The sequence below is a fragment of the Crotalus tigris genome, unplaced genomic scaffold (genome assembly GCF_016545835.1).
Source record: "Crotalus tigris isolate CLP2741 ecotype Arizona unplaced genomic scaffold, ASM1654583v1 scf7180000018346.393812, whole genome shotgun sequence".
In the NCBI taxonomy this organism is placed as follows: Eukaryota; Metazoa; Chordata; class Lepidosauria; order Squamata; family Viperidae; genus Crotalus; species Crotalus tigris.
Genome location: NW_024096955.1, coordinates 150,391 through 176,481, shown reverse-complemented (window position 1 = coordinate 176,481; position 26,091 = coordinate 150,391). Strand labels below are relative to the sequence as shown.

The 26,091-nt window shown below is 41.4% G+C and overlaps 1 protein-coding gene across 13 annotated transcripts in view; it reads left to right on the top strand.

Moving 5' to 3' along the window:
* R3HDM2 (R3H domain containing 2) overlaps positions 1-25,880 on the top strand; it is a 194,005-nt gene extending 168,125 nt beyond the window's left edge. For 7 of the 13 annotated variants that reach the window (XM_039350668.1, XM_039350669.1, XM_039350667.1 and 4 more), the window contains 10 exons: positions 506-748; positions 4,315-4,441; positions 5,913-6,148; positions 8,601-8,758; positions 10,323-10,423; positions 16,865-17,034; positions 17,158-17,314; positions 17,967-18,067; positions 20,793-20,877; positions 25,053-25,880. In XM_039350668.1, coding sequence (XP_039206602.1) covers positions 506-748; positions 4,315-4,441; positions 5,913-6,148; positions 8,601-8,758; positions 10,323-10,423; positions 16,865-17,034; positions 17,158-17,314; positions 17,967-18,067; positions 20,793-20,877; positions 25,053-25,393 — 1,719 coding nt within the window. In that variant the 3' untranslated portion in view covers positions 25,394-25,880. The remainder of the gene's footprint in view (positions 1-505; positions 749-4,314; positions 4,442-5,912; positions 6,149-8,600; positions 8,759-10,322; positions 10,424-16,864; positions 17,035-17,157; positions 17,315-17,966; positions 18,068-20,792; positions 20,878-25,052) is intronic. The other 6 variants (XM_039350672.1, XM_039350679.1, XM_039350677.1 and 3 more) reach the window with 3 other exon arrangements.
* The last annotated feature ends 211 nt before the right edge of the window (positions 25,881-26,091 follow it).

Below are 26,091 nucleotides of genomic sequence, written 5' to 3'. Positions count from 1 at the left end.
TCCTTTTCCCACCATATTCCCACAGTTGCAGTGCAAATTCCAATATAGCATTTAGATTGTAAATTGGCAAAAATGGAGGCATCATTTGCTCCCTGACCACTTTGATGGTTTTAATTTAATGGTGTAGAAATACTGATCTGTACTTTGTTATTTTTCATTCTAATTTTTTTCTCTTTTATTTGTGGAGTTGAATAATAGTTCTTAAGTATATCTAGTATAAAGGTTAGTATAGGATTGCCATGTGGGGTGATGAATCCAGGTGCTAAAGTGGCACTGTTGGATTTTCTCTGTCCCTTTCTCCACTTTCCACCAACTTGTGCACGTGCTGTTCTCCTTCAGCCTTTGAAAAAAGGGCTGATATTCTTGCTAACTGGTGTGCTTTGCTGGTGCCTTGATGCTGTTTTCACTGTGCTAGCAGTTGGTGCTTGCATTCTGCATGCTGATGGAGACCATCCTGGGCCCAGTTTTTCTACTTAATTTTTCTTTCTCCTTTGTTTGGCCACAGGCTGATGAGCTCAGCAACCCTTTTGGACAGATCAGCCTCAGCCGCCAAGGTTCCACTGAAGCACCCGATCCATCCTCTGCCATGTTCCAGCAGCCAATCATGTCCCAGCATCCTCAGCAGACAGGATTCATCATGGCTTCCCCAGGACAGCCAATCACTGCCTCCAACTATTCTGCCTCAGGGCACACGGCACCAGCCCAGCAGATCCTCCAACCCCAGAGCTATATGCAGCCTCCCCAGCAAGTAAGTAGCAGCACTGCGTGTAGAGGTAGCGCTTCAATCAGACTGTCTTCTGCTATGGTTTTCTTATGATAGAGCAGAATGGTATGTAGCCCACCAGTATACATTCCATTATAGCACAGAGGGGCAGTCGTAGCTTCCACCTATTGAACAAAAAATTGGGAGAAATCAGTATGCTCTCAATTCACGATAAACCTTGAGGGTAGAAAAATTTGAAAATTTTGAAAAGACGTACATATTAAACCATCTTACTGTTCCCTATTAGGATAGCAGTATTATGCAAAGTACAAAAACAGTAAAAATAGTAAGCAAAAGGAATGAAGGGAAGGGGGAAGGGAAGGAATCCCTTTTAAGGAGTCTTAAAAGGAATTAAGATAAGTGTATAAAAAAAAAGAGAAGGAAATACAGTTACATCTATGTTGATGAAAATTCCACAAACCATTCACTGTATCTCTCCATACGTTTCTAGACAATCCTTGCTCCTCGCCACAAATATACATGGCTTTATACGTTATATTTTGTACTTTTTAACCAGTTTCTTTTTGAGGCCCTTATTAACTCCATCCAACTGTGCTTTTTTTGGACCTTCCCTTCCCCTCAACCCATTCACTCTTACATCTTAGATTTGTAATTTGATCCTCATTAGTTTTTTCTACATGACTACTCACATCACCAGTCTTTCTTATTGGTTACTAATTGTATTCAGTCTACATTAAATTAATCCATCCATTCTTGACCCCTAGGTCTTCTTGTTTTACCGTACATTTCTTTAATAGCCCATTCTCATTACATTCAACTTATATGTTTCCTACCTCTCACTTGCGTGCAACGACGACACAAAGACACTCTTATATATAAGAGTCATTTTGACTTTTTAAAAATAAATATTCACTCATTGCAACAGATCACATGCTACCTGCTACCTTTTCTGTCAGCATTTGCATTTCTGTTATCCATTTTTTCATCTTCAGTAAACATACCTCTGAAGGACAACATTTCATTTGTTTGCTCTAGGTTTTTTGTTTTTTGTTTTTTGCTATTAATGTATAACTTGAAATTGTTTGTCCTGCTTTCTCTTACAAATTCAGTTCTCTTTGTTCTTTACTAGATGAATTTTTAGATCCCTACTTCTCACTGCATCGTATAATCTGTCCACCATTTTTTGTTAAGGTGCCAGGCTTTTTAGCCTGGCACTAGACTGTGAATTCTAGTTCCATCTTAGTCACAAAGCCAGCTGGGTGACCTTGGGTTAGTCACTCTTTCTCAGCCCTAGGAAGGAGGCAAGAGCAAACCATTTCTAAAAACCTTGCCTAGAAAACTGCAGTTGCCAGATGCCAGCACTGACTCAAAGGCACACAAACAAACAAGCAAATACATTCTCAGCCAATGTCAAGTTCATGTCTTGAATTAGCCCATCCTAAATGTAAGTTTGTCATAAACAGTTTTTACTGTAATTTTAGCGTAAGCACTTCTTAGCCATAGATACATTAAAGTATCATTACACATCCTTGTTTGGTGATGAACTACTCATTAAGCGTTATAAAATCCTTATCACAATAGTTGTGATCCTAGAAACCCTAGTATGCAAAATGTTGCAATACAAATAGCAGGGCTGCTAGAAAAAAAAAATAGATTGTAGAGGCCGAGCACTTAAGAACTAAAACACCTTCATTATCCTAGTACTTTCTTAGCACTTTTTCTAATTAGCTGTAAAACTTGTCTCATGTGGGCCAGTAGAATGTATAATATCATATATTATTTAATTCCTATCAAAACTCATGGGAATCTCAATCTTTTCTTCATTTGAAAAAAAAATATTTTTCTTTCTTTATTTGAAATGTTATCACCAGCACATTTCTTTGGCACTTTAGGTTACTCATTTTGGGACACTTAAGCAGCAATAACACCCCAAAATGAGGAGAGAAGCACAATAGACACTAATAGAATAGCATACACATAGTAACTGACTTGTGGACAATAAATAAAGCAGCAAGGCACTGCATTTAACTGGACATTTCTCTCCACATTCATCTGCCATTTCTGGTTAGCCCAAACTTAAATAATTTTTAAAAATGAAATTAAAAACATGAAGTATCAAATGTGATCTTATGAGTTCACTAAAACCTTGCAAGATTCTGCGGTCTTACATAAAGCTGTGAGAGCACAAGCAAGAATAAACACAATCTGGTCCTATTTTGGGGCCATTTTAATATTTTATTGAAAGATAAATATAAAATATACCTGGGGTACCAATAGCATCATGCGATCTTGCAATAATGGTGCTTAGCATGAAGAAGTAATAATTATAGTTACATAGAAACTGCAGTAAGATGATTATATAAAAAAAAAGATGGAAAAAAATTCCAAAATGCCTGTAGGGAGGAATGATTGATGATGACCTAATTTGCAGAGAGGGCCAAAATGACTTTTTAATCAGAGAAAAGACCATAACCACATTTGTCAATGACTACAAATCCTTTATTTCCCCCCTGAAAACAATGAACTTGTAATCTTTGGGTTTGATGATTAGAAAATGTAGAAGATGAAAAGAAGGGAGCAATGATGTAATCTTACTGTTTTTACTTTGCAAAAAAAAAAGGTCCCTAATAAAAATTACTTTAAAAATAGTAATAATAATGAGTCCCATTATTAGCCCCAACTGGACTTTCTTGTTTTTCTTGAAAGACGTTTCGCTTCTCATCCAAGAAGCTTCTTTAGCTTCTTCTTCAGACTTGAAGAAAAACAAGAAAGTCCCGTTGCCTCTTGAAAAAGCACCTTTGGGGCAAACATGGATGACTGAGAATCTCCACTGACATTTAGCTAAGAATGAGTGTTTTGAATACAGCTAGTCCTCAACTTACAACTGCTCCCCCCCAACAGATCCTCCCCTAAAGCTACTTACGATCTGTTCCAAAGTTACGATGTCTCCCCTCCCCCCACGTGCAGTCTTGTGACTGCATTTTGGGTGCTCAGCACTGACCTGCATTTACAGCCATTTTGCAGTACGCTGCGGTCACATAACTGTAATTTATGGTTCTTCATTTATTTTGTCTGGAAACACATTTACCTCTGGTTTCTGGGGGGGAAAAATCACCCTCATCACAAACTTCGCTTTATGACTGCTACCGTTCACTTTATGGCTGCTGCCGCAAAAAAAAAAAAAAAATCATAAAATTGGGTCCAGTTACGTGATGACCCACTTTACGGCTGTCCTGACTTACAACTGTAATTGCCAGGTTCAAATTAAAGGTCGTAGATCGAGGACTATCTATACGTATGTGTGGATACATTTTGTTTCTGTTGTCAGGGGTAAGACTTGAGTTTTCTTTCAGGAGATTGCAATGAGACACTGGCTTTCCCTCACTGAAGCTTGTTTGCTTTCTTGTGTTCTGTCCTATCCTCTGGACCCACTCTTAGTAATGTGCCATCATTATGTGTAACGCACAACCACACTTACTAACAGTGAAGACCTCTTGATGCTAACTGCTAAAGCTCCTGTCTTTGACTTGCTGGGAAGCCTCTTGTTCTTTGTTTTTCTTCTCTGACAACATCCTTTATCCTTCTGACAGATTCAGGTTTCTTACTACCCTCCTGGGCAGTATCCAAACTCCAGCCAGCAGTACCGGCCGCTCTCTCACCCGGTGGCTTACAGCCCCCAGCGTAGCCAACAGCTGCCGCAACAGTCCCAGCAGCCTGGTAAGTCTCCAGATGAGCAGCGTTCATTCAAGAAGGCTGTGTGTGTGTATGTGTGTGTGTGTGCGCGCGCGTGCGTGCGCGAGCTGATCCTTGTTCAGTATTGCCAGGGAGAGCTAAGCCATCTTGCCCTTTCTTGGAACCCAAAGAAGCCATCCTATTTATAGGACTTGAATCCTAGAGGGATTGAAGATCTTTGTGAGGGCAAGTTTACCTCAGCTGTAAGGCATGAGCAGGTTGCATATGCCTTAAACTCTTGCCTTCTATGGAATTTCCATCCATTTGAAAAACTCAAGCCTGAAGGGCTGTGCTTATTGAAAAATCAATAATTTGGAGAGACTAGTCAACTAGAATTGACAAAGCAAGGGGGATCTGCTTAGGTGTATGAGTTGAAATCTATAGGAAGCTGGCTTTAAAGGCTATAAGGGCAAGCTGCTGCTGCTGTTGCAGAATTTTGAATCTCTTGCTGCAAAGAAGGCACAGATACAGTGTCTTCAGCGGGATGAACCTAGCCAAACTGGATACACGCTGGATTAGAAAAAATACCAGCTTAAGTTTCCATAATACCTGCTTAACATGGCAGCTACATATTGAGAAAGCCCTCTGCAAGACGTAGGCAACATTTGAACAGTTAAAGGCTACTGTCAGCTGTTTAAACTTTGTAAGGGATTGCAAGGGGCGGCTGCAGAAAAATGGTGATGCCAGCAGAAGGTGTCGGGCTGATTTCGTTTCAGGCTTTTTGGGGTGCAGGTGGGGATGAGCTAAGTAACAGTGAGAAGGGTGAGTTGGAAAAAAACGCTATGAAAAAATTAACTAGTTTATTGCTGTATTTTAGCAATATGACACATCATAAGATGTGAGGGATGGGGGAATAGCACATATGAGCTGCCCATTCCTGAGTTAGTAACTTATGATTTTTTTTTCTTTCCATGTCAGCTGTAGAAAGATGTGGAGAAATGGTAGAATGTCATGACCCCACGCAGCGCAAAGATGTTTTAGAGAAGAGGGGAGACAAGCCCACAACAGTTGCATTGTCAGCAGCTGTTGCGTTCAGCCAGTGTGCAGTTTGCCTCTCATATTAGCTGAACTTCTTTGGCTTTCCACCTGCTTAAATTCCTAAATATTTGATCAGTTCTGAAAATCATATTATAATAGTGCAGTTCACTGGTCAGAGAATTGGTCACACCATCCACACATTAAGTCAATTTTCCTACATATTCTTAAGAAGGGCACTAAAGAAAAAAAAGAAGATATACCTTGCTATGGAGGTGGCTAAGGCAGATAAAATTATGTTCAGGATTGCTCTCCTTCCATTTGGAGAGGAAAAAAAAAATCTTCAGGAGCAAACTCCAAGGGTTCCCCCATCCCATCTGAAAGGGCAAATGTGCTCCATTGCTGACTGGCTGGCTTGAGATACCCCACCTCTGGATCCCAGCTGTGGTGTCATAATCTTTCCTCTCTTATTACAATGTAGGATTACAGCCAATCCTGTCCAATCAGCAGCAGACATACCAAGGCATGATGGGAGTGCAGCAACCGCAGGGTCAGAGTCTCCTCAGCAGCCAGCGCAGTAGCATGGGTAGCCAGATGCAGGGCATGATGGGAGTGCAGCAGCCCCAAAACCAGAGCCTCCTGAATAGCCAACGAGGAAACATGGGCAGTCAGATGCAAGGCCTGATGGTCCAGTACACTCCATTGCCTTCATATCAAGTAAGTGGTGCCAAAGATGGCGAGTGGGGAAGGGAAGTCACAGTTCTGCTGTTATAGCACTGGGGATCTGGTATGTAAGAAGTGGATGTGACATAATCTTTACATGGCTTGGAGACCTTCAGTTTGTCACTGTGTAAGAAATTTTATGAACTGGAACAGCCCTAGCAACAAACCAGCCAATGTTTTTGATTAAGACACAGTATTGGCTGTGTGAGGCATGTGATCCAGCCTTCTCTGTGTTGTTTTTCCTGATCTCCAAGTGAAGAGTTGTTGATGTTCCCCAGAGCTGAATGAAACTGTTATGTATCATGTTTATATATCTTTTATAGATAAAAGTTTTTCTAAACTATGCTGCTCATTTTGAATGTGTGCATATTGTGGGGCTTATTTTTGCACTGGAAAGCTGTAAAACTCTTAACACCGTTGGTATAATTTTTTTTTTTATTATTTTTATTTTTTTGAGGAATCCAAAACTTAACTAATCCATTCAGGTAGGTTATTTCATGCAAAATTCACAATCCTCGAATTACGGTCATAATTAAGCCTGTGATTTCAGTCGTAAGTCGTGACAGTTGTAAAACGGATTACCATGTGACCACACCCAATTTTATGATCTTTGTTTGTGGCGGCCTTTAAGCAAACGCCATGGTTATTAAAGTGAACTCATTGTTCTCTGTGGGTTGATTTTGCTGGAAACCGGAAGCAAGCACCGGTTTCTGGCAAAAATGTTGTAAATTGAAGTCACATGACTGCAGGGTGCTGCAAATGGTCATTAATGTGGATCAGTTGTTGAGTGCCCAAAATGCAGTCATGTGACTGAGGGCACATGGGGACAGAACTTCAAATCCGTTTTGGGATCCATCCTAACTTCAAAATAGGAGCTAGGGAGTGGAAGAGAACAGATCTGAAACAATAAAAGAAAACACGCTACTGCTGGCAAATGTAAATAGAGACAGCCTTATACTGAGACTATCCCAGTGGCTAATTCCATATTTTCACTTAGAAGGGCTCATAAAAATAAGCTGGTTGTTTTCCCCCACAATTTATTTTTTCCTTTTGGAAACCAACTTCTAGAAGAGTTCTTCAGTCAGTGGATAATAACTGTGTGCTAGTCATTGTATAAATTGAAAAAAACTTAAACCACCTTCGTTGCATAGTCTAAGAAATGTATAATTAGAAATCTGTATTTTGGGCAAGAGCTTCTGCTTCCCAACCTCCAACTACATGCAATATGCATACACAGTTTGCAGATGATTCAGCATTTTTGTTTGAATGGACGGTTGTTTGAGAGCCCTGGTCTATCTGTAAAGTGAATTTTGCATGGGTCAGAAATATTCAAGTGCACTGCTGTCAAGGGCAACCGAGGGCAACACAAACCAAGCCCTCGGTTTTGATGCATGCCTCCCCAAACCTGAGTTTTCAACTTAGAACCCCATGCTACCCAAACATAATTTTTTCACCTGGTTCATTTCACTTGCTCACTGCCATTTCTATAGTCGACGATTCCTGACAACTACAGTAGTTATTGGAGAAGAGTTGTATTTTTTAAGGCAGCAAATAAGGCATTGATAGGCTGAGTTTTCATAAATTGGAGTTTGTTCCCGGATAAGACTTGAAAAAAATAAGAGCTCACAAGACCCTGAAAAAGAGAATGTGGAAGAGTGGGATGGCAGATGAGTTTGCAGTGTCATGTTGAGTATAGTGTGCTTTTTGCCCCTGTGGTTTAAGGTCTCTTTTTTTAAAAACAAACAAACAAAAAACCACAGAATAATTCCTGCCAAATCACAAATCTTTCCAGAGCTGTAGAGGCTGAAAGGGGAAACTGTAGAGGTTATATAGAGTCTGATATTGGAGAGGACTAAGAATAACATAGTTGGAGGGACCTTGGAGGTCTTCTAGCCCAGAGGTCCCCAACCATTTGGGCACCAGGGACCGGTTCCGTGGAGAGAGGTCTTTCCGCAGACCGGAAAGTACGTGGTTTTGTGTGCTGCCTGCATCCCACAGATGGGGCTGTGCTTGTTTGTGCAGACCAATTGCTGGCATGCTGCGACTCGGTACCGGTCCACGGACCGGGGGTTGGGGACCCCTGTTCTAGCCCAAAAAAAGAGGAGCCTGATATTTTTCCCTGCTCTTGGTCTATATTCAGGTCTCCTTTCAAGACCTTTTGGCATTTCCTCCAAGATCATGTACTCTTTCTCCTTTCTGCAAGATCCAGTCTGGGTCGGCCACCGGGACCCAAGGTTTTGCCTTCTGAACTTTATCTGGACTCGTGCTGGAGCCCATATTCTGAAGAATGGGATGGGAGCTGAAGATGAGACTCCAGCATGTGTCCAAAAGCTTGGAAGACAAAACCTCGGGTCCCGGTGAGTGACCCAGATCGGATCACGCAATATTATCCTGGGACCCGTATATTCACCTTCATTCTCTCCTTTCTGCCTTTTAATATCCCAAGCAGGTGCCAGTGGCGAATGACTCTCAAGCCGTAGTCCAGCAACCCTTTCAGCAGCCTGTGCTGGTACCAGCAAACCAGTCTGTGCAAGGAGGGCTCCAGGCCGGAGGGATGTCGGTCTATTACAGTGTTATCCCCCCAACCCAGCAGAATGGCACCAGGTATGAGCAGGAGCCAAATTTCTACTTAACCCCCTTATGTTTTGTGAAGATGTCCATTCAGGATCGTTATTTTTTTTTCCTAAGAATCTCCTTGATAGATCAGCTTTTTTTATTTGTTAAAAAAAAAAACAACCTTGGTGTGCATTAGATTAATGGAGGGGGCTTTATTCGTTTTAGGCAATGCGAATTAACTTGAGAGTTTTATTACCAGAATTCAGGTTCGTGATTTTTATAAAAAAGGAACTGGTTTATTTATTTAGTTACCAGATTTAAACCTTGCCTTTATTTTGTGTAAATGCGGGTTGCGTACATAACAATCCAACTTACTATTTCTCTCACAATAACCCCCCACAAAATGATTTGGGTTGAGAGAGAGTGACTAGGCCATTTCCATGGTTTAGGAAGGATTTGAACTCACAGTCTCCCACATTCTAGTCCAGCAAAGGGGGGGGGGGATGGGAGGAGGAAGAGGAGGAGGAAGGAAGGAGAGGGAGACAGAGAAAGAAAAGCAGAAAGAGAAAAATCTTCCAGAATTACAGTAAAGTGCAAGGCCAGAGTAAATTTGTGGGCATATACTAAAAGTTTTTTGTAGGCTATACTTCCGTTTAAAAAGAAATTTCCAAAGTAATGTACTGTATACAGCTTAACCCAATGATGAATTATAACTGAAAGGCCATCTAAAAAGAGGTCAGGAGAGGATTGTTTACAGTTCTCACAAATCTATCAAGCTTGAAAGCTTCTGTGAAGCAATATTATTTATTTTGGCATATTTACCATAGTTGTACACAATTTTTCATTTCTGCAAATTCTAGTTTTAAGCAGTAGAGATTACCAGTTTTCTCTTTTGGCTCCTCTTGAGTACAAAGCAAAAACATCCTGCTCCAGCCCTCGTTGATTTTTTTAGAAGCATCCACAATCTTAAAAGATTGCTAGTATTTGTGTCCTGAAAATGCACAAGCTGCTCAGAATTAGCATAAATCCCAGTCAAGATTTACTTGGTTGAATCATCTGAAGATCAAATTTTAGCCTCAGCTTTTGTGCTCAGCAGATTGGTTGGCTACCTGTTTTCACTTGGCTAACTCTGATCTAACTAATCCCCTTTTATATTGATAGACCCCTCTGTCATAAACCCAATACTAGCATCTAGAGCAGTGGTTCTCAACCTTTCTAATGCCGCGACCCCATAATACAGTTCTCCATATTGTGGTGACCCCCAACCACTTATACATCACCGGGGGCCAGGGGCGTGGCCAAAGAAAAGGGGGAAAAATGGCGGACAGCCTTGTTTGGCGACCCCCGTGAAATGGTCGTTCAACCCCAACCCGCAGGTTGAGAATCACTGAGCTAGAGAAAGAGGAAATACTGTGTGTATATTGTTCCTATTTTCTGAAGCACTGAATAAGCATCCCCTTAATTGAAATCAACTAAATAGCATTAGACTGGTAAAAAATCACTGAGGAAAATGAGCCTTAGGAATGGTCCTCTCTCAGTAGAAATACAGCGTTATCTCCATCATGATGGTCACCTGCTCTAATTGATCTATTTTCTCTCTCTCTTTTTCTAGCCCTTCTGTTGGCTTCTTGCAGCCTCCAGGTACAGAGCAGTACCAAATGCCCCAGTCCCCTTCTCCTTGCAGCCCACCCCAGATGCAACAACAGTATTCAGGTAAGACCAGATACTTTACCAATGGAAACAGCAAACCTGGGAGACAGTGATTGGTCTGCATACAATATACCTGCCTCCTGTAAAACCTATTGGAGCTAGGTTGATAGAGGTCACCTATGGCCCAACAAGAGAAGAGCAACAGAGATGATTAGGGGACTGGAGGCTAAAGCATATAAGGAACGGCTGCTGGAATTGGGTATGTCTAGTTTAACGAAGAGAAGGACAAGGGGGGACATGATAGCAGTGTTCCAATATCTCAGGGGCTGCCACATAGAAGAGGGAGTCAAGCTATTCTCCAAGGTGCCTGAAGGCAGGACAAGAAGCAATGATTGGAAACTAACCAAGGAGAGAAGCAGCCTAGAACTAAGGAGAAACTTCCTGAAAGTTAGGACAATTAACCAGTGGAACAAATTGCCTCCAGAAGCGGTGAATGCTCCAACACTGGAAGTCTTTAAGAAGAGACTGGACAGCCATTTGTCCGAAATGGTATAGGGTTTCCTGCCTGAGCAGGGGGTTGGACTCGATGACCTCCAAGGTCCCTTCCAACTTTACTACTACTACTATTACTACTATTATTATTATTGTCATCGTCATTATTATTATTATTATTATTATTATGGATCATCGCACATTCAGCCAGATGTTCAGACTGGATTTGGCATTTTGCCTACCTATCAAGTCCTTACCAAGGACATGGTTTTTTATTTATTTATTTATTATTATTATTATTATTATTATTATTATTATTATTATGGATCATCGCACAGTCAGCCAGATGTTCAGACTGGATTTGACATTTTGTCTACCTATCGAGTCCTTACCCAGGACCTGGGATAGGCAGATGTGGATGTTTGATGGTATTACAGATATCGTCGCAGGATGGAAGCAGTTCCTAATAAGGCTGCCTTTTGCAATTGACTAATAGCGAATTTGTCAATGCCAATGGTGTTCAAGTGGTGCTCCAGTTGTTTTGGGATTGCACCCAAGGAGCCTATACTATTGGTACTACCCTTGCTTGCTTTTGCCACAGTCTTTCTATTTCTATTTGTAGGTCTTTGTATTTTGTTATCTTCTCCAGTTCTTTCTCTTCTATTCTGCTATCTCCAGGCACTGCCACATCCACTATCCAGACTTTTTTGTCTTTCTTATCGACAATTGTTAAGTCTGGGGTGTTATGTTGCAGGTGCTTGTCTGTTTGAATTCTGAAGTCCCAGAGCAGTTTAATTTTATCATTTTCTATGACTTTCTCTATTTTATGATCCCACCAGTTTTTGCTTACAGGCAAATGATATTTTTGCAGATCTTCCAATGCACCATTGTTGCTACTTTGTCATGCCGCTGCTTGTAGCCAGTCTGTGCAATCTTCTTGCAACAGCTTACCAGTGGTCCACTGTTTCTTCAGCTTCTTTGCATAGGCGGCACTTACTGTCTGTTGCTGTCTTCTCAATTTTGACTTTATATGCATTTGTCCTTAAGGCTTGGTCTTGTGCAGCCAGAATTAGTCCCTCGGTCTCTTTCTTCAATTTTCCTGCTCTTAGCCATTGCCAGGTTTTATTATTATCTGCTTTCCCAGCTATTTTTTTCATGTATTGGCCATGTAGTGCTTTGTCTTCCCATGCCTCTATTCTGTTCTTCATTTGGTCTTTCTTGTAGGCCAGTTTGGTCTCTCCAGTAGTTAGTAAGCCTTCCTGATATACTAATTTCAGTGCATCTTCATCATTGTTCTTCAGATATTCTTCCAAAGCCATTTTTTCTTCTTCAACCATCTGATGTACTTGTAGCATTCCACGCCCACCTATTTGCCTTGGTAGATAAAGTCTATCAATGTCACTGCGTGGATGAAGGGCATGATTCATTGTCATTATTTTTCTGGTCTGCCTATCCATTGCTTTTAGTTCTGCTTGAGTCCAGTCCACTATTCCAGCTGTGTACCTAATGACTGGAATTGCCTAGGTGTTGATTGCCTTTATGGTATTTCCTCATTGAGTTTGGACTTTAAGATCTTCTTCACTCTCTTGATGTATTCACCTCTAATCTTTTTCTTGACTTCAGTGTGCTTGATGTTGTCAGCTTGAAGGATACCCAAGTATTTGTAGTAATCTTCCTCATCCAGACTCTTAATGTTATTTTCGTGGGGCATCTTGATTCCTTCAGTTTTCACTATTTTTCCTTGTTTGATAGTAAGTGTGGCACATTTGTCCAAGCCAAACTCCATTACAATATCTTGGCTATATATACGGACAGTGTTGAGCAGCGATTCTATTTCAGATGATGTTTTTCCATACAGCTTCAGATCATCCATGTAAAGGAGATGGGATAGTCTGGCAGATGTCCCATCTCCTTTACATGGATGATCTGAAGCTGTATTATTTTTATTATTGTTGTTGTTGTTGTTATTAATGGAAGGAGCTACCTTGACCTTCCTTGGCAAAGAATTCCAGAGTTTGGAAACAGTGACAAAGGAAGCCTTCTCTTGCATTCACGTCAGTTGAGATGGAAATTAATGTGTTCTTCAGATCTTTGCCCAAAATTATCGAGTCATATTAAATCCTAAGGAATGCTCCGTATTATGCCTGGAAACTGATTAGTAGCCAATGAGGCTGTGTAGAGAAATAGCTTATACCCATTTGTTTAGTATAAATGCCCAATCATTCCCCTTACAATTAGCTCTTGTTGATCTGTGGTGTTCTGGATTAGCTAAAGTTTCTGAATCCTTTTGAAAAACACCTGTAGTACATTACAAGCTAAGAAGGAACTAAAGCTGTCTCCAATCCAAACAAGGCATCACAATGGGCCTCTATTAATTGTGTCCTTTGTGGGGTCTTTTTCAGAAGACGTTCTTGGTCATCATGGCCCTCTGCCAAATCTAATGAATAAGGTCAATTGTAATTACAGGTTTTCAATAATAAATAAAAAGTAAAGTCTAGTCTCTGGCAGCAAGCAGAAACAGCATCTTGGAATCATTCCTGGGGTTGTAAATTAATATAAGTGTAGCACTTTATCCTTTTGATTTTCCTTGTGTTTGACAGCAGAGGAAGATTTTAACTTAGCAATCATTTTTCTCACTGTGGCATTGAAGCGAGCGGGTCTGGGAAGATCACCATTTCCACTTCTGTTGAGCAGCAGTAATTTCTCTGCTGAATGGGGCCCATCTGGTTTTATCCCTGTAGCTTTCACCCAGCTGTTTTCCTGTCTGCCTCCTCTCTCTCTCTCTCTCTCTCTCTCTCTCTCTCTCTCTCTCTCTCTCTCTCTCTCTCTCTGTGTGTGTGTGTGTGTGTGTGTGTGTTTAAAGTCATTGCAGTTAGGTAGTGAAGTGAGAAGGTTTCTAGGTCAAGTGCAGTTTCACCATTTCCCAGGCAAACAGAGAGTGAGTGTCTTCACACTCTTGGCTGGAGCCAGTTTCACGGCCCCAAAGCTGTAGATCTACCATATGCCCCAAATGGCCAGTCTGAATGTTATATTCCATCAGTAAGATATAATCAATTTCAAAAGCTTACCCAAAGCCTACAAAATGAAAGCTGTTTGTGAAAGCCCGGTTGTTCTCCTCCCTGACTGCTTTTTCCTTGTATATGAGAATCAGCCTTGAAAGTTATGCAATTCCAGATCCTTTACCCTGTCTGCACGTGTGAATGGCTGGCTATGTTTCTTCTGCTTCTTGTTAAAGAATCTGGAAAAAGAAGTTGAATTTTGAATCTTGGGGGAGATAAAGTTGCTCCCGTCACCCATCTTGGGCAATTAGTTTTACTTTTTAAGTGAGTTTTCAGTTAGTTTAACGTACTGTACTTAGAATTCTTCTGGCCCTGGGAAGCAGCTTCATTGAGCAGGACCGCGGAGAGCGACAGAAACTCTGCATCAAAAGCACCTGGAACAGTGATGGGAAGCTTTTGGGCTCAGAATGTCAAATATTCAGAAAATGCCTAATTGGCATGTCAGACCCCCCCCCCCCGAAACAAAAGAGAAACAATTTTTACGCACTTGTTTATTTTTAAAAAATACATTCTAATTGTGTGTGTTCCCCAGTATCTACTGCTTACCTTCAGGTGGTGGTTCTTTGTTTTCAAATGCTCTTGTGCAGCCTTTGAAAGCTGTCTTTGGGCCATTTTTGGAGGCTGTACAAAAGCACGGTTCTTTTGGGCAATTTCTGACAGGGTCCAGAGGCCCCACAAAGCCTATTATCTGTGGAGATTCCCAGTCATCCAGGTCATAGTTGCCTCAAAGATGTTTTATTCAAAAGGTGAGTTGGACTTGGATGAGAAGTGAAACATTTTTTTCTTCCTCAAGAAAAAAACTGTCCAATTGCCTTTTGAAAAAAAAACAAAACACCTTTGAGACAAACGCCTACTCCAGGGGTAGGCAACCTTGGCTCTTTTATGACTCACGGACTTCAATTCCCAGAATTCATAAAAGAACCAAGGTTGCCTACCCCTGGCCTACCCCATTCTCACGCAGCCTCTGCAGTCTCCAAAAACTGCCTCAAAGCAAGCCCCATTCTCACACATTTTTCAGGGTCTCTTGAAGCTTGAGTATAATCCTCTCACACTCAGTTCTAAAGGCCACGTGAGAGCACACCCCATTCTGACAAGTTCTCCACAGCCTCCCAAAATGGCATAACAGGACACACTTTCGTGAATACTTGTCAAGTGTTGGTGAATGCTGACATGTCACTCAAAATGTTATGGTGTGTCCTTTATCATGCATGCCATAGGCTTGTCATGACTGATCTAGAAACTTTTCTATATCCAGTGGTGAGTCCCTGTCTCTCTTCCTCTTTTTTCATCTTTGAAATGAGTGTTGATTAAAGTGGTGTCATTGGCTACTGCTGCCCGTGATAACTCTAGAGCCAAAACAGGAGTAGCTCATTTCTGTCTAACCCAGGTGTAGGCAACCATGGCTGTTTCGTGACTCGTGAACTTCAACTCCCAGAATTCCTGAGCCAAACATGCTGGCTCAGGAATTCTGGGAGTTGAAGTCCATGAGTCATAAAAGAGCCAAGGTTGCCTGCCCATGGTAACCTTACCTGTGTACCCTTCCCAGCCTAGCACCATTCAGATGTTTTAAGGCTCTTCCAGATTAATTAGTATTCTGGAAGTTGAATCATAGCAGCTTTTCTTTTCAGTTTGAAATGTTTCTTTTATCAGCCTATTAAGATTAGGTGAGAAATGAAACCATCCTGGAGGACATATATGGGGGTCTCCCTAACCAACTTGTTCAGACTGAAGAAGCTACTTGGATAAGCAATGAAACATTTCAAACAAACAAAAAAAAAGAAATCCAGTTGCCATGACTCAACTTCCAGACAACTCTACTGGATGACTGAGAATCTGCATCGACATAATTAACTAGTGAGCCAAGGTGGCGCAGCAGTTAGAGTGCAGTACTGCAGGCCACTTTAGCTGACTGTGTTCAGCAGGTCAGCGGTTCAAATCTCACCGGCTCAAGGTTGACTCAGCCTTCCATCCTTCCGGGGTAGGTAAAATGAGGACCCAGATTGTTGGGGGCAATGTAAATATATATATACATTGCTTACTGGTGTACACCGCTTAGAGAGTGCTTGCACTTAAAGCGGTATATAAGTCTCATAAATAAAATAAAAATAAAATAAATAGTATTTTGAAAATGTTGGGAGGTGCAGTCCCAGCATGTACCAGAGGGGGGCACACCAGGTTAAGGAAGATTGGTCTATGGCAGTTGACCAGTCTGGTTTATTGCTCATTGTTCTAAATGAAATGATTTTCTAAAACATCATTTTATGAAAGCTTTTAATTCTACTTTGGGCTCCAGGAGAAAGGACACAATGGAAGTAATAGTAGCAGTAATAATAAGGCTTGTAAATCAGAATATTTCTGTCCATGATTGCATTCTTCATTTAATGTGCCTAATCATACATTATGCCTCATTTTTAGACCTTTTAGAACATTGCTTTTTTCTCCCCCCCCCATGCTTTTAACATTTATTTCATAAGATTTCTGAGAAGTAATTTATTTTAAGTAATTAGTTTTATTGCTTATGTAGTTCTCTGAAACATAAACGGCCATGTACATTAATAAGATGATGAAATGCTAGTACTAGTCGTCTCTGGGTTAAGCCAATTTACATGAGTTTACATGTGTACAAGGAACATAAAACATGGGCCACATATTAGCACTTGCAAAAAAAAAAAAGCTTGAGAGTCTTTACATACATCCAGAAAGACAACTGCCATTTTATGCATATGCAAATATGACAGGCAAACTATACGAAAGTTGACTTGCTCAAGCAGTCCTGGTGCCATAAGCCAGGAATTGCTTCTGTTAAAAATCAGTTCCCATGAAGCTTCTCTTGTGATCCTCTCCTTGGAGAGGATATTCCAAGGAGAAGAGGCTGGAAAAGAGACCAAGAAGGTTGATGCTTGACACAATGTCCATAATGATCCGATCATTTTTTTCTCCTTTCTCTTCTTAGGGGTATCTCCGGCAGGGCCTGGTGTTGTGGTCATGCAACTCAATGTGCCCAATGGCCCCCAACCTCCTCAGAATTCATCCATGGTGCAATGGAACCACTGCAAGTACTACAGTTTAGACCAGCGAAGTCAGAAGCCTGGTGACATCTATAATCCAGACACCAGTGCTCAGGTAGGGTGATGGGGAAGGGGCCCGTTGGAATAGAGAGAGAGAGAGAGAAAAAAAAAAGATTGTCAGTAGTTGTGCTAATGCAAGCCTGTGACTAGCCTTTTGATTTTGTTCCCCCGTTTCTAGGCCAGCAGCACCCAGCTGAATAGCCCTATCACATCGCCCACGCAGTCCCCTACACCATCGCCCGTTACCAGCCTCAACAGTGTCTGCACAGGTCTCAGTCCCCTTCCGGTGCTCACACAGTTCCCCCGGCCTGTGGGCCCAGCACAAGGTAACAAAGGTAGTGGGAGAGAATTTATCACAATAAATTTATCAAAATGAAGATTAGTCATTGTGTTTGCATTAGAATAAAGGGCGATTCCATACGAGTGATTTTGGTCTTCCCTTTTTGCTTGGTGTCCTATTTGCCAATGTGTCAGTAGCAGTAGCACCTTTTACAGTTTCTGATTAAGGTAGTTTCACTGCAAATTACAATGCCCAACCTTTAGAAAACCACAGAGCAGTTCCCTGTGGTTTTATACTGTGATGCTGAACAATCCCAATATTCTCTGATAATACTTGGAGCTTCCAATGAATGCAGTTTAAATACTTGCAGCTGAATCTTTGCCTGACTAAGAACATAGGCATTTTACCTGTCAATAGGTATGTTTTCAACTGTTTGCCCATCGATTTATAGACAAGGAAAAATTCCTCTTAATAAAGAAGAGAAGATTGATTAAGATCATACCAATGTGCCCAACAGACACTGCCAGTCCCCAGTCACATGCATAGTTAAACAGCTGGAATATCATGAGATCACTAAATTTCACTTAGAAAAGATTGTCCACATTTGATTATTATACTCTCTGTGTCCTCCCCCATCCTTATTTATGATACAAAAAGAGAGTCGGGGGGCCATCAGTTAACTTTTCTTGGTCTCTTTTTTCCCCCAGGTGATGGGCGCTATTCCTTGCTGGGCCAGCCGCTGCAGTACAATCTCTCCATTTGCCCCCCACCTCTCTTGCACAACCAGTCCAGCTATACCGCACACCAGGTGAGCGGAGACAGAGCTCGAGGCTTCAAGGAAGCATTTCTCAGCTGAGTGGTCAAAATTTGAGAGGGTCTTTTTTCCTTTAAGAGATTAGCTATAGACCTTCTTGACATTAGATGAGCCATGGTGGCGCAGTGGTTAGAATGAAGTATTTCAGGCTAATTCTGCCAACTGCCAGCAGTTTGATTCTCACCAGCTCATGGTTAACTCAGCCTTCCGTCCTTCCAAGGTCGGTAAAATGAGACCCAGATTGTTGGGGGGGGGCAATATGCTGAATCTGTAAACCGCTTAGAGTGCTGTAAAGCATCGTGAAGCAGTATATAAGCCTAAATAATATTGCTATCAACCAATTTTTCCCAACAGAATCCTCTTAAGACTCTTTCCACTTTTCAAAAATAGGAAGCAGTCATGCTGTAGCAGCAAGCAATCATCCTCTGCTATCTTTGTTTCCAAGAATTGTTCTGGGTTCCACATTGTCTGGTAGACATTGCGCAAAAAAAAAAAGAAACAAAAACAAAAAAACTCCTAGGTAGTTGCGGCCCAATATTTTAATATGGACGTGTGACTGCCTATTCCTGCTCTTTATCCAAAAGATAAAGAGAATGGCTGCTGAGTGTAGTATGTATTCTGGCAAATGGGTGCAAGCATTCTCTCTCCTGGCCCTCACATGCTGTTAAAACTCTTGGTGTACTTAGTAAAAGTTCATAGGTCTGACTCTGTCAAAACAGAAACCAGTATTCCAAGATCTTACTTCGTGCTGAAAAATAAGTGAATAATACAGAACGTAGATGTTAAATAAACACAGGTCAAAACATTCCATAGATCTGTTTTGTAATTGGCTGTGTTTGTTTATTACTGATGACCGTGGTGATGGCTCAGTAAAACCATTGTTGTCCTTTAAAATTCACCTTTTTCAGTAGTGAGACTCAAAGGGGTGCACAATGCAAAATCTCCCGTTCAATTCCAAGCCTGCTAAATTTCATTTAGCAAAATTGCTCCTTTTCAGACCTAGCTGGGACTGACCCATTGGTTAGAACAGGGCTTTTCAACCGGTGGTACACGTACCACCTGTGGTACTTTGCCACATGGCAGGTGGTATGCAACCGTCCCAGAGAAGTATAGTGAGGGAGGGGAATGAGCTGAAGTGACCCAAGCCTGAGGGAGAAGCAGCTGCAGGACTGTCTGGGCTAGGCAGAAGCCCCAGGAGCTGGCAGGACTCCAGCTGATTGGCGCTTCCAGAAGCCGCAGGGAGCTGGAGGTGAACTGAAGAAAAAGGGGAGGGAGGAGAGGAGAAGCTATAAAAGGAGCTCAGCAGGCAGGGCTGAAACAGGGACAGAGAAGAAGCAGCTGTTGCTGGAAGAAAAGGTCCCCTGGTTCATTTTCTCCAGCCAGGAGAATGCAGTCAGTGCTGATGAAATTAAAAGCTGGCAGACGAGCATGTCAGAAAGGAGGTGGGTTTGTTTAATTTTGGATCAGCTGGCAACTTGATTGGGTTATCATAAGGATTTTGTACAGTTTTTACAGAGTTTTGTAATTCAGAGGCTCGGTTTGTGTGCTTTGGTTATTGGAATATTTTAGTCTGTATTTTAGGCTAGCAATGAGTCTAAAGTGTTGATTTCCATAGGTTTAATCCCTTTAAACAAATGTAATTAGTTTTACCCCCTTATCTTGAGTCTGTCTATGGCTTTTAAGAAAGTTTTCTTTGAAGGTAAACAGACTTAATTTAAGGCTAAAGCTTTTCTCACTTGCCAGAGCCTTTCAGTCTCGGATTGCAACATTGTGACATGTAACATGCCTGAGGCAGCTTAAAGAAAAGAAACCTGGAGTTTATGTGTTTATTTTGTGAGCCTTTCTTGCTTTGCACTTGATTCCTGTGTCTTTAAGGGTACAGGGGAGGGATTGTGGGGGTGCATTCTTACTACACTGTAGAAAGTGCTCAGAAGGGAGAGAGGAAGAAGGGCTAACCAGCTAGCTCGGGTTTACAAACTTAGCAACTTTAAGACCTGTGAACTTCAACTCCCAGAATTCCTCATCCAGTCATGGTGGCTGAGGAATTCTGGGAGTTGAAGTCCACAAGTCTTAAAAGTGCCAAGTTTGAAGACCCCTGAGCTAGCTGGTAGTGGTACATATTAATAAACATGGAAAAATTCATCATACATTTGTCAGTGCAAAGGAAAAATGATTCAGCAAAGGAATAGCTACCGAAAAAATTAAAACTGGTACTTTTTTCTTTTTTTCTACAGTTTGTAATATTTTATTACATTATAGAATAAAATACAAAAATACAAAAGCAAATAGTAGGACACAGTGGGGAGGAAAAAGGGGGGAAAAGTGAGGGGGAGAAGGGAAAAAGAACAGACTTCCTCTGTTGCAGTAGAAGGAAGCATTAATACTAAACTTCAACATTTTACTTTTCCATAATATTATAAACTAGCCATTTCTATAACAATAAATGAATCTAATCAGTAAAACCCAAAATCATACCCCTCCCCTTTTTTTTTTAGTTATCAAGTTTTTGACACCTTGCTAAGCACTGGTGGTACTCAAATATTGTCATGTCCTAAAAGTAGTACAGTCTGTGAAAAGGTTGAAAAGCCCTGGGTTAGAACATGTGAGATTAAACTTTCCAGGATGTAGCACCAGCTCCTGGAATAAATTCCAGCATAAAAATGTGAAGGGTAGCATATTTGTGTATCTACGTTACTATTCTTTTGCTCTTCCATCACAGGCACAAACAGGGATGAAGCATGGCAACCGAAGTAAGAAGCAAGCTCTCAAGTCAGCATCCACAGATCTTGGGACAAGTGATGTAGGCAAGTGGCAGCTCCCCAGTCCCATTATAGTAGCCATCTAGAACTAGAACATCCCAACTCTAGGAATTCCTAGCCAGCATGGCCAGGTTTAATCTGACGTGAAAAGATCAAATTGATGTAGGCTTGTCCTCTGCCATTTGGCTGTGAAGATCTGTTGTCTTACTTTCACCAAAGCTTGGACTCCAAACTCATGATTGATCATGCCTTTGAGTTTGGTAACAGTAAACTGGTTTTTTATGGAGGTGTAGTCCTTGTCTTACAACAGTTTGTTTAGTGACTGTTCGAAGTTACAACGGCACTTGAAAAATCTTGGGCTCAATTCTAGTTGCAAGTCAAGGAGTACCTGTTCTACACTTTGCATCTGAAGATGTAAGTGTGCTGCAGGATGTCTGATCCGTTCCGGTGCTACTCATAATTTTTGTTGGGCCTCTCACCTCAACAAATGTCTCAGGTGCCCTCTTCTGGGTGAGTCCTAATGGGCTTGCCTGACAGCAACAGCAAATAGCAAAATCTGTTGCATTGGCATCCCACAGTGCTTCCAGCATAGTGCCACTATTTCTTCAAGCTTCCAAAAAAAAAATGCAGGTCTAATAGAGCCAACCTTTTACACGCTTGTCTTTTCTCTCTTAAGAGTACAGGGTTTATAGACACTCAGCCCACTCATTTTCTTCTGCAGATGCCTTTAAAAAAAAAAAAAGTAATAATGCGGACTTTCAGGAAGTTGGCCATGTGAAACTAACCATTCAGGAGTCTTGTTCATTTTTGGAAATAGTAAGCAAATTTGATCTGTGTAAGGCAGGCTAAGTAGCAAAAAAAAAAAAAAGTTCCCATGTCAATCGTTGAGGAGGGGTGCTGAAATTATCCCCATAAACAAACTAGAGCTGTTCCTTTAAGCCACTCTGTTTGCACTCTCCAATGGAAAATTGTTTGGGGCTATATTTGTTACATACCTGTGTAATATTAGCAAAGAATCCTGCCTGCCAAGACCCAGCGCTCCTACTAACTGGAAACTGGAACTGCTATGATGCTCCCATACTTGAGACACACACATTCAGATATGCTGCCAAGGGACTTAGTCAGTGGGACTAATGTCCTGAGCACAGAACCCTTGCGAAAAATGATTCAGTGTAAAAATTATTCAGCTGACTGTAGGGAAATTTCCTTGTCTGCTTACGACATCTTTTCCCAGCAGAGTCTTTTATTTAGGGATATGGAGTAATATAGATTAGATACTGATCAAGATGCATACCCACACAGTCATCCTCTGATACTAATTTCCAACTTGATAAGATTTTTTTTTTATGAACCATCTATAAAGAAAGGGTTTGTTTGGGGGGGTGGGCGTTATAAATGTTTTGCATCAATCATTCTCTCGTGAATACATTGGGAGAATTGTATTTAAAGTGGAGTGGTTAGAACAGTGGTTCTCAACCTTTCTAATGCTGTGACCCCATAATACAGTTCCCCATGTTGTGGTGACCCCCAACCACTTATACATCACTGGGTGCCAGGGGCGTGGCCAAAGAAAAGGGGAAAAAAATGGCGGACAGCCTTGTTTGGCGACCCCCGTGAAATGGTCGTTCGACCCAGATGGGGTCCCGACCCACAGGTTGAGAACCACTGGGTTAGAAGCATCCCACCAAACTGCATTCCCCAGAATTGTTTAAGAAGCTGTCACATTTATATAGCCTGTATATATTTAAATCTCAGTATTTTCCTATCATTTCTCCCCCCTCCCCCCGCTAATCTATAACACTGTGATTTACCTCTGTAATACAGGTAGTCCTCAATTTACAACAGTTCATTTAGTGACTGAAGCTACAGCAGCACTGAAAAAAAATGATTTATGACTATTTTCAATACTTATAATTGTTGCAGCATCCCCATGGTCACGTGATCAAAATTTGGATGCTTAGCAACTGATTCATAGTTATGACGGTTGCAGTGTCTCGGGGTGATGTATTCATCTTTTGTGACCTTCTGACAAGCAAAGTCAATGAGGAAGCCAGTTTCACTAAACAATCATATTACTAATTTAACAATGGTGACAAGAAAGGTCGTAAAATGAGGCAAAACTCGCTTAACAAATGTCTCACTTAGGAGCAGAAATTTGAAGCTCGATTGCAGTCGTAAGTCAAGGACTACCTGTAATACATTATTTGGAAAATATTTTTCTTTTCAATTTTTTTTTCTTTGTTTTTGTAAATTCTGTGTATAATCCCCTTCAAAAACCAGATTTTGCTAGATCGTTTACCGTATACTTGTAATTTAAATTATTAGAATGATGATTAAAGCACACAATAAAATAAAAATCCGCAATTAGATACTTACAAATATTATTACAGCATTGAATTTACAGTTAACAGAACGATAGATGAAGAGGCCCATAAGCTTTAGACCTCCTTGCCTGGTGCTGAAAAGATAGCATACACGGTGATAGGGAAATATAATTTTATCATATTTTATCTATCTAGATATTAAATTGCTGTATTTTATCCCAATAATTGAATTTTATTTTTTTATTTTATTTTAAATTACATTTTAACCAGTTCCATTTTAAATTGTTTCTACTGCATTTTAGCATAATGCAGGGGTAGGCAACCTTGGCTCTTTTATGACTCGTGGACTCCCAGAATTCCTGAGCCAGCCATGCTACCAGGGCTCCATTTAACCAGTCACCCAGTCACCCAGCAACAGGTCTCAAGCCAACAAGTTTCAATATTCTGTTGCAACCAAATGCGCCCAAGGGATCTGAGTGTCTGCATTGATCAGCCCATTCCCGCCTCTTCCTCCTTTTGTAAACCCCAAAAGGGGAATGCAGTACACAGAGTACAGGAATGTATCCATGAGAATCTCAAAAAAAAAAAAAAAGGACAACCAGATTAGATCAAGCCATTGGCATAGATCTTTGATGATGGGCTTTTTAAGGGTGCATGTGCCCCTCTGTGCAGGCTCTTTGATCCTGTCAACTCATGGAGGTTTCAGAATGTCCTTGAAGATGAGGGCTGTGTGCGTTTTTCATTTTCTGTAGGATTTTAATTGATAATTAGATAATAACCTGGTGATGATGGGTCTCCAGAGATGATGCCCAAGTTATTTTGCGGTCATGGGTAGTCCTGTGGCCTCAGATTAGGCATCTCTGCAGCAGCATGTAACATATTGTATCTGATTAAGATGAGTGATTGCTTGAATAGGTCTCCTTCGTTTGTGATCTGCTTTGCAACATTGCCATCAAAGTATTTGAAGGCAATAGACAAAACGGTGCTCATAAAAACTAAAAGCATCAGTGCTGATGTTGTTTGATATGGATCGTACGTGAAGTTAGCAGTATTATCTTCTCTAAACCTGATTGCCCATCCCGCATGGTTCTAACTATACGATCAGCTGGCTGCCTAGAGCATGTTCATGGTATGTTTAGTGTACTGGCAAATAGGAACTCATTACCAATCAGCACCCAGCTGGACTTGATTAGAAATCAGCTTTCTGCAATGGATCCCATGCCTTCGGATAGAACAAAAATGATTTTGTCTTGTTTCTGAAAAAACAAAACAAAACACAAAAAACTCATTACATTCTTGTGCTTTTCCACAGTTGGCTACCCCTACTAATGTCTAATATGATGAAACAGATGGAGAGGAACTGGCTGAGATGCTGGAATAGTTTCCCAAAAAAGGGAGGGTTGGTGTAGTGTTTTGCAGATGTTGCTGAGGGACTGAGATCATTGATAATAAACAAAGTCTGACGAAAGCAATTTGATACGTGGAAATATGGCTGGGGGCGGGGGAAGGGTTTCATTTAAACAGGCTCTACTGTAGCAATGTAGCAAAGGAGATCCTCAGCCTTGCTTGCTTGACTTAAGGCACATGCCTCAAAGGAGGTAATAAGTGATGAAGTTACTCCTTCGCTTTCAACAAAGTGGGATTTCTAAAACTAACTTTCCATGGTCCTTAGATTCTCTTTCCAGGGCCAGTAGCCAAAAGCTCTAAAAGACAAAGAATTCAGTCCTGGGAGACTGTTGGCCTGGGAGAGGTAGAGATCTAGAAAGTTAGTAACTTAACAGAAGCTGAAATCACCTAACGTTTTTGTTCAGCCTCTTGCTTCCCCCCCCCCCCAAGAGGAAGATACTAACCATATTTCTCTTCTTTCCTCTTTGCTCCGGCTGCCTCTTCCAACAGTGTTGGGCCGTATCTTGGAAGTTACTGACCTGCCTGAAGGGATCACACGTACCGAGGCCGACAAGCTCTTCACCCAGTTAGCCATGTCTGGTGCCAAAATCCAGTGGCTCAAAGAAACTCAGGGGCGTCCTGGGGGCGGGGGCGACAATAACCACGGGACTGCAGAGAACGGCAGGAATTCTGACCTCGCTGCCTTATACACCATCGTGGCCGTCTTCCCCAGCCCTTTGGCAGCCCAAAACGCATCCCTGCATCTCAACAACTCTCTTAACTGCTTCAAGTTGCGTATGGCCAAAAAGAACTATGACCTGCGTGTGCTGGAGCGTGCCAGCTCCCAATAGGAGTAGACAGAGGGGTGGGAGGGGGGGCAACAAGCACATTGGACTGGCCTCTCCAGCCTCTCCCCCCCCCACGGCCCCTTGACCAGCCTCCTTTAGTTCCACATGCGCCTCCCCCTTCTTTCTTTTGTTTTTCCCTTTTTTTAATTTGGGTGGTAGAGGGGGGAAATTTCTTGGAGATATTTATATGGACAAAATGAAGAGAAGAGACATTGATTTGTTTTGTTTTTGTTTTGTTGGGGGGGGGGGAGGTTCTGTTTTTTTTATTATTATTATTTTTGTGTGGAGGAACATGTCCCCTTTACCCCCCCCCTCCAGAACACGTGTATATTGTTTTGTTCAGCGTTGTGCCGCGGTATGGAGCCGTATTTAATTGCACATACAGATGTTGGCTGGGTATATTCACTGTACATTTTATTTAATCTGGGTTTATTATTATTAATATTATTATTTGGTTTTTAAATATAAAAGAATCGTCTGTCACTTTAAAGCTGTTTCCTGCCTACCTCTCTTTTGCAAACTGAATGTTGTGAGACCCATCACAAGCAAGTAGCAATGACCATTTTTTTCATCCCAGGCATATAAAATTAGGAGGCAGACCTGGAATGTTGTATTTGACCTTTTGGGGGTGGGTGGGCGGGGGGGTGAGGGAAGGCAGAAGGTAAGGTTAGCTATAACTGTAAGCCAGAGCCAGTTTGAAC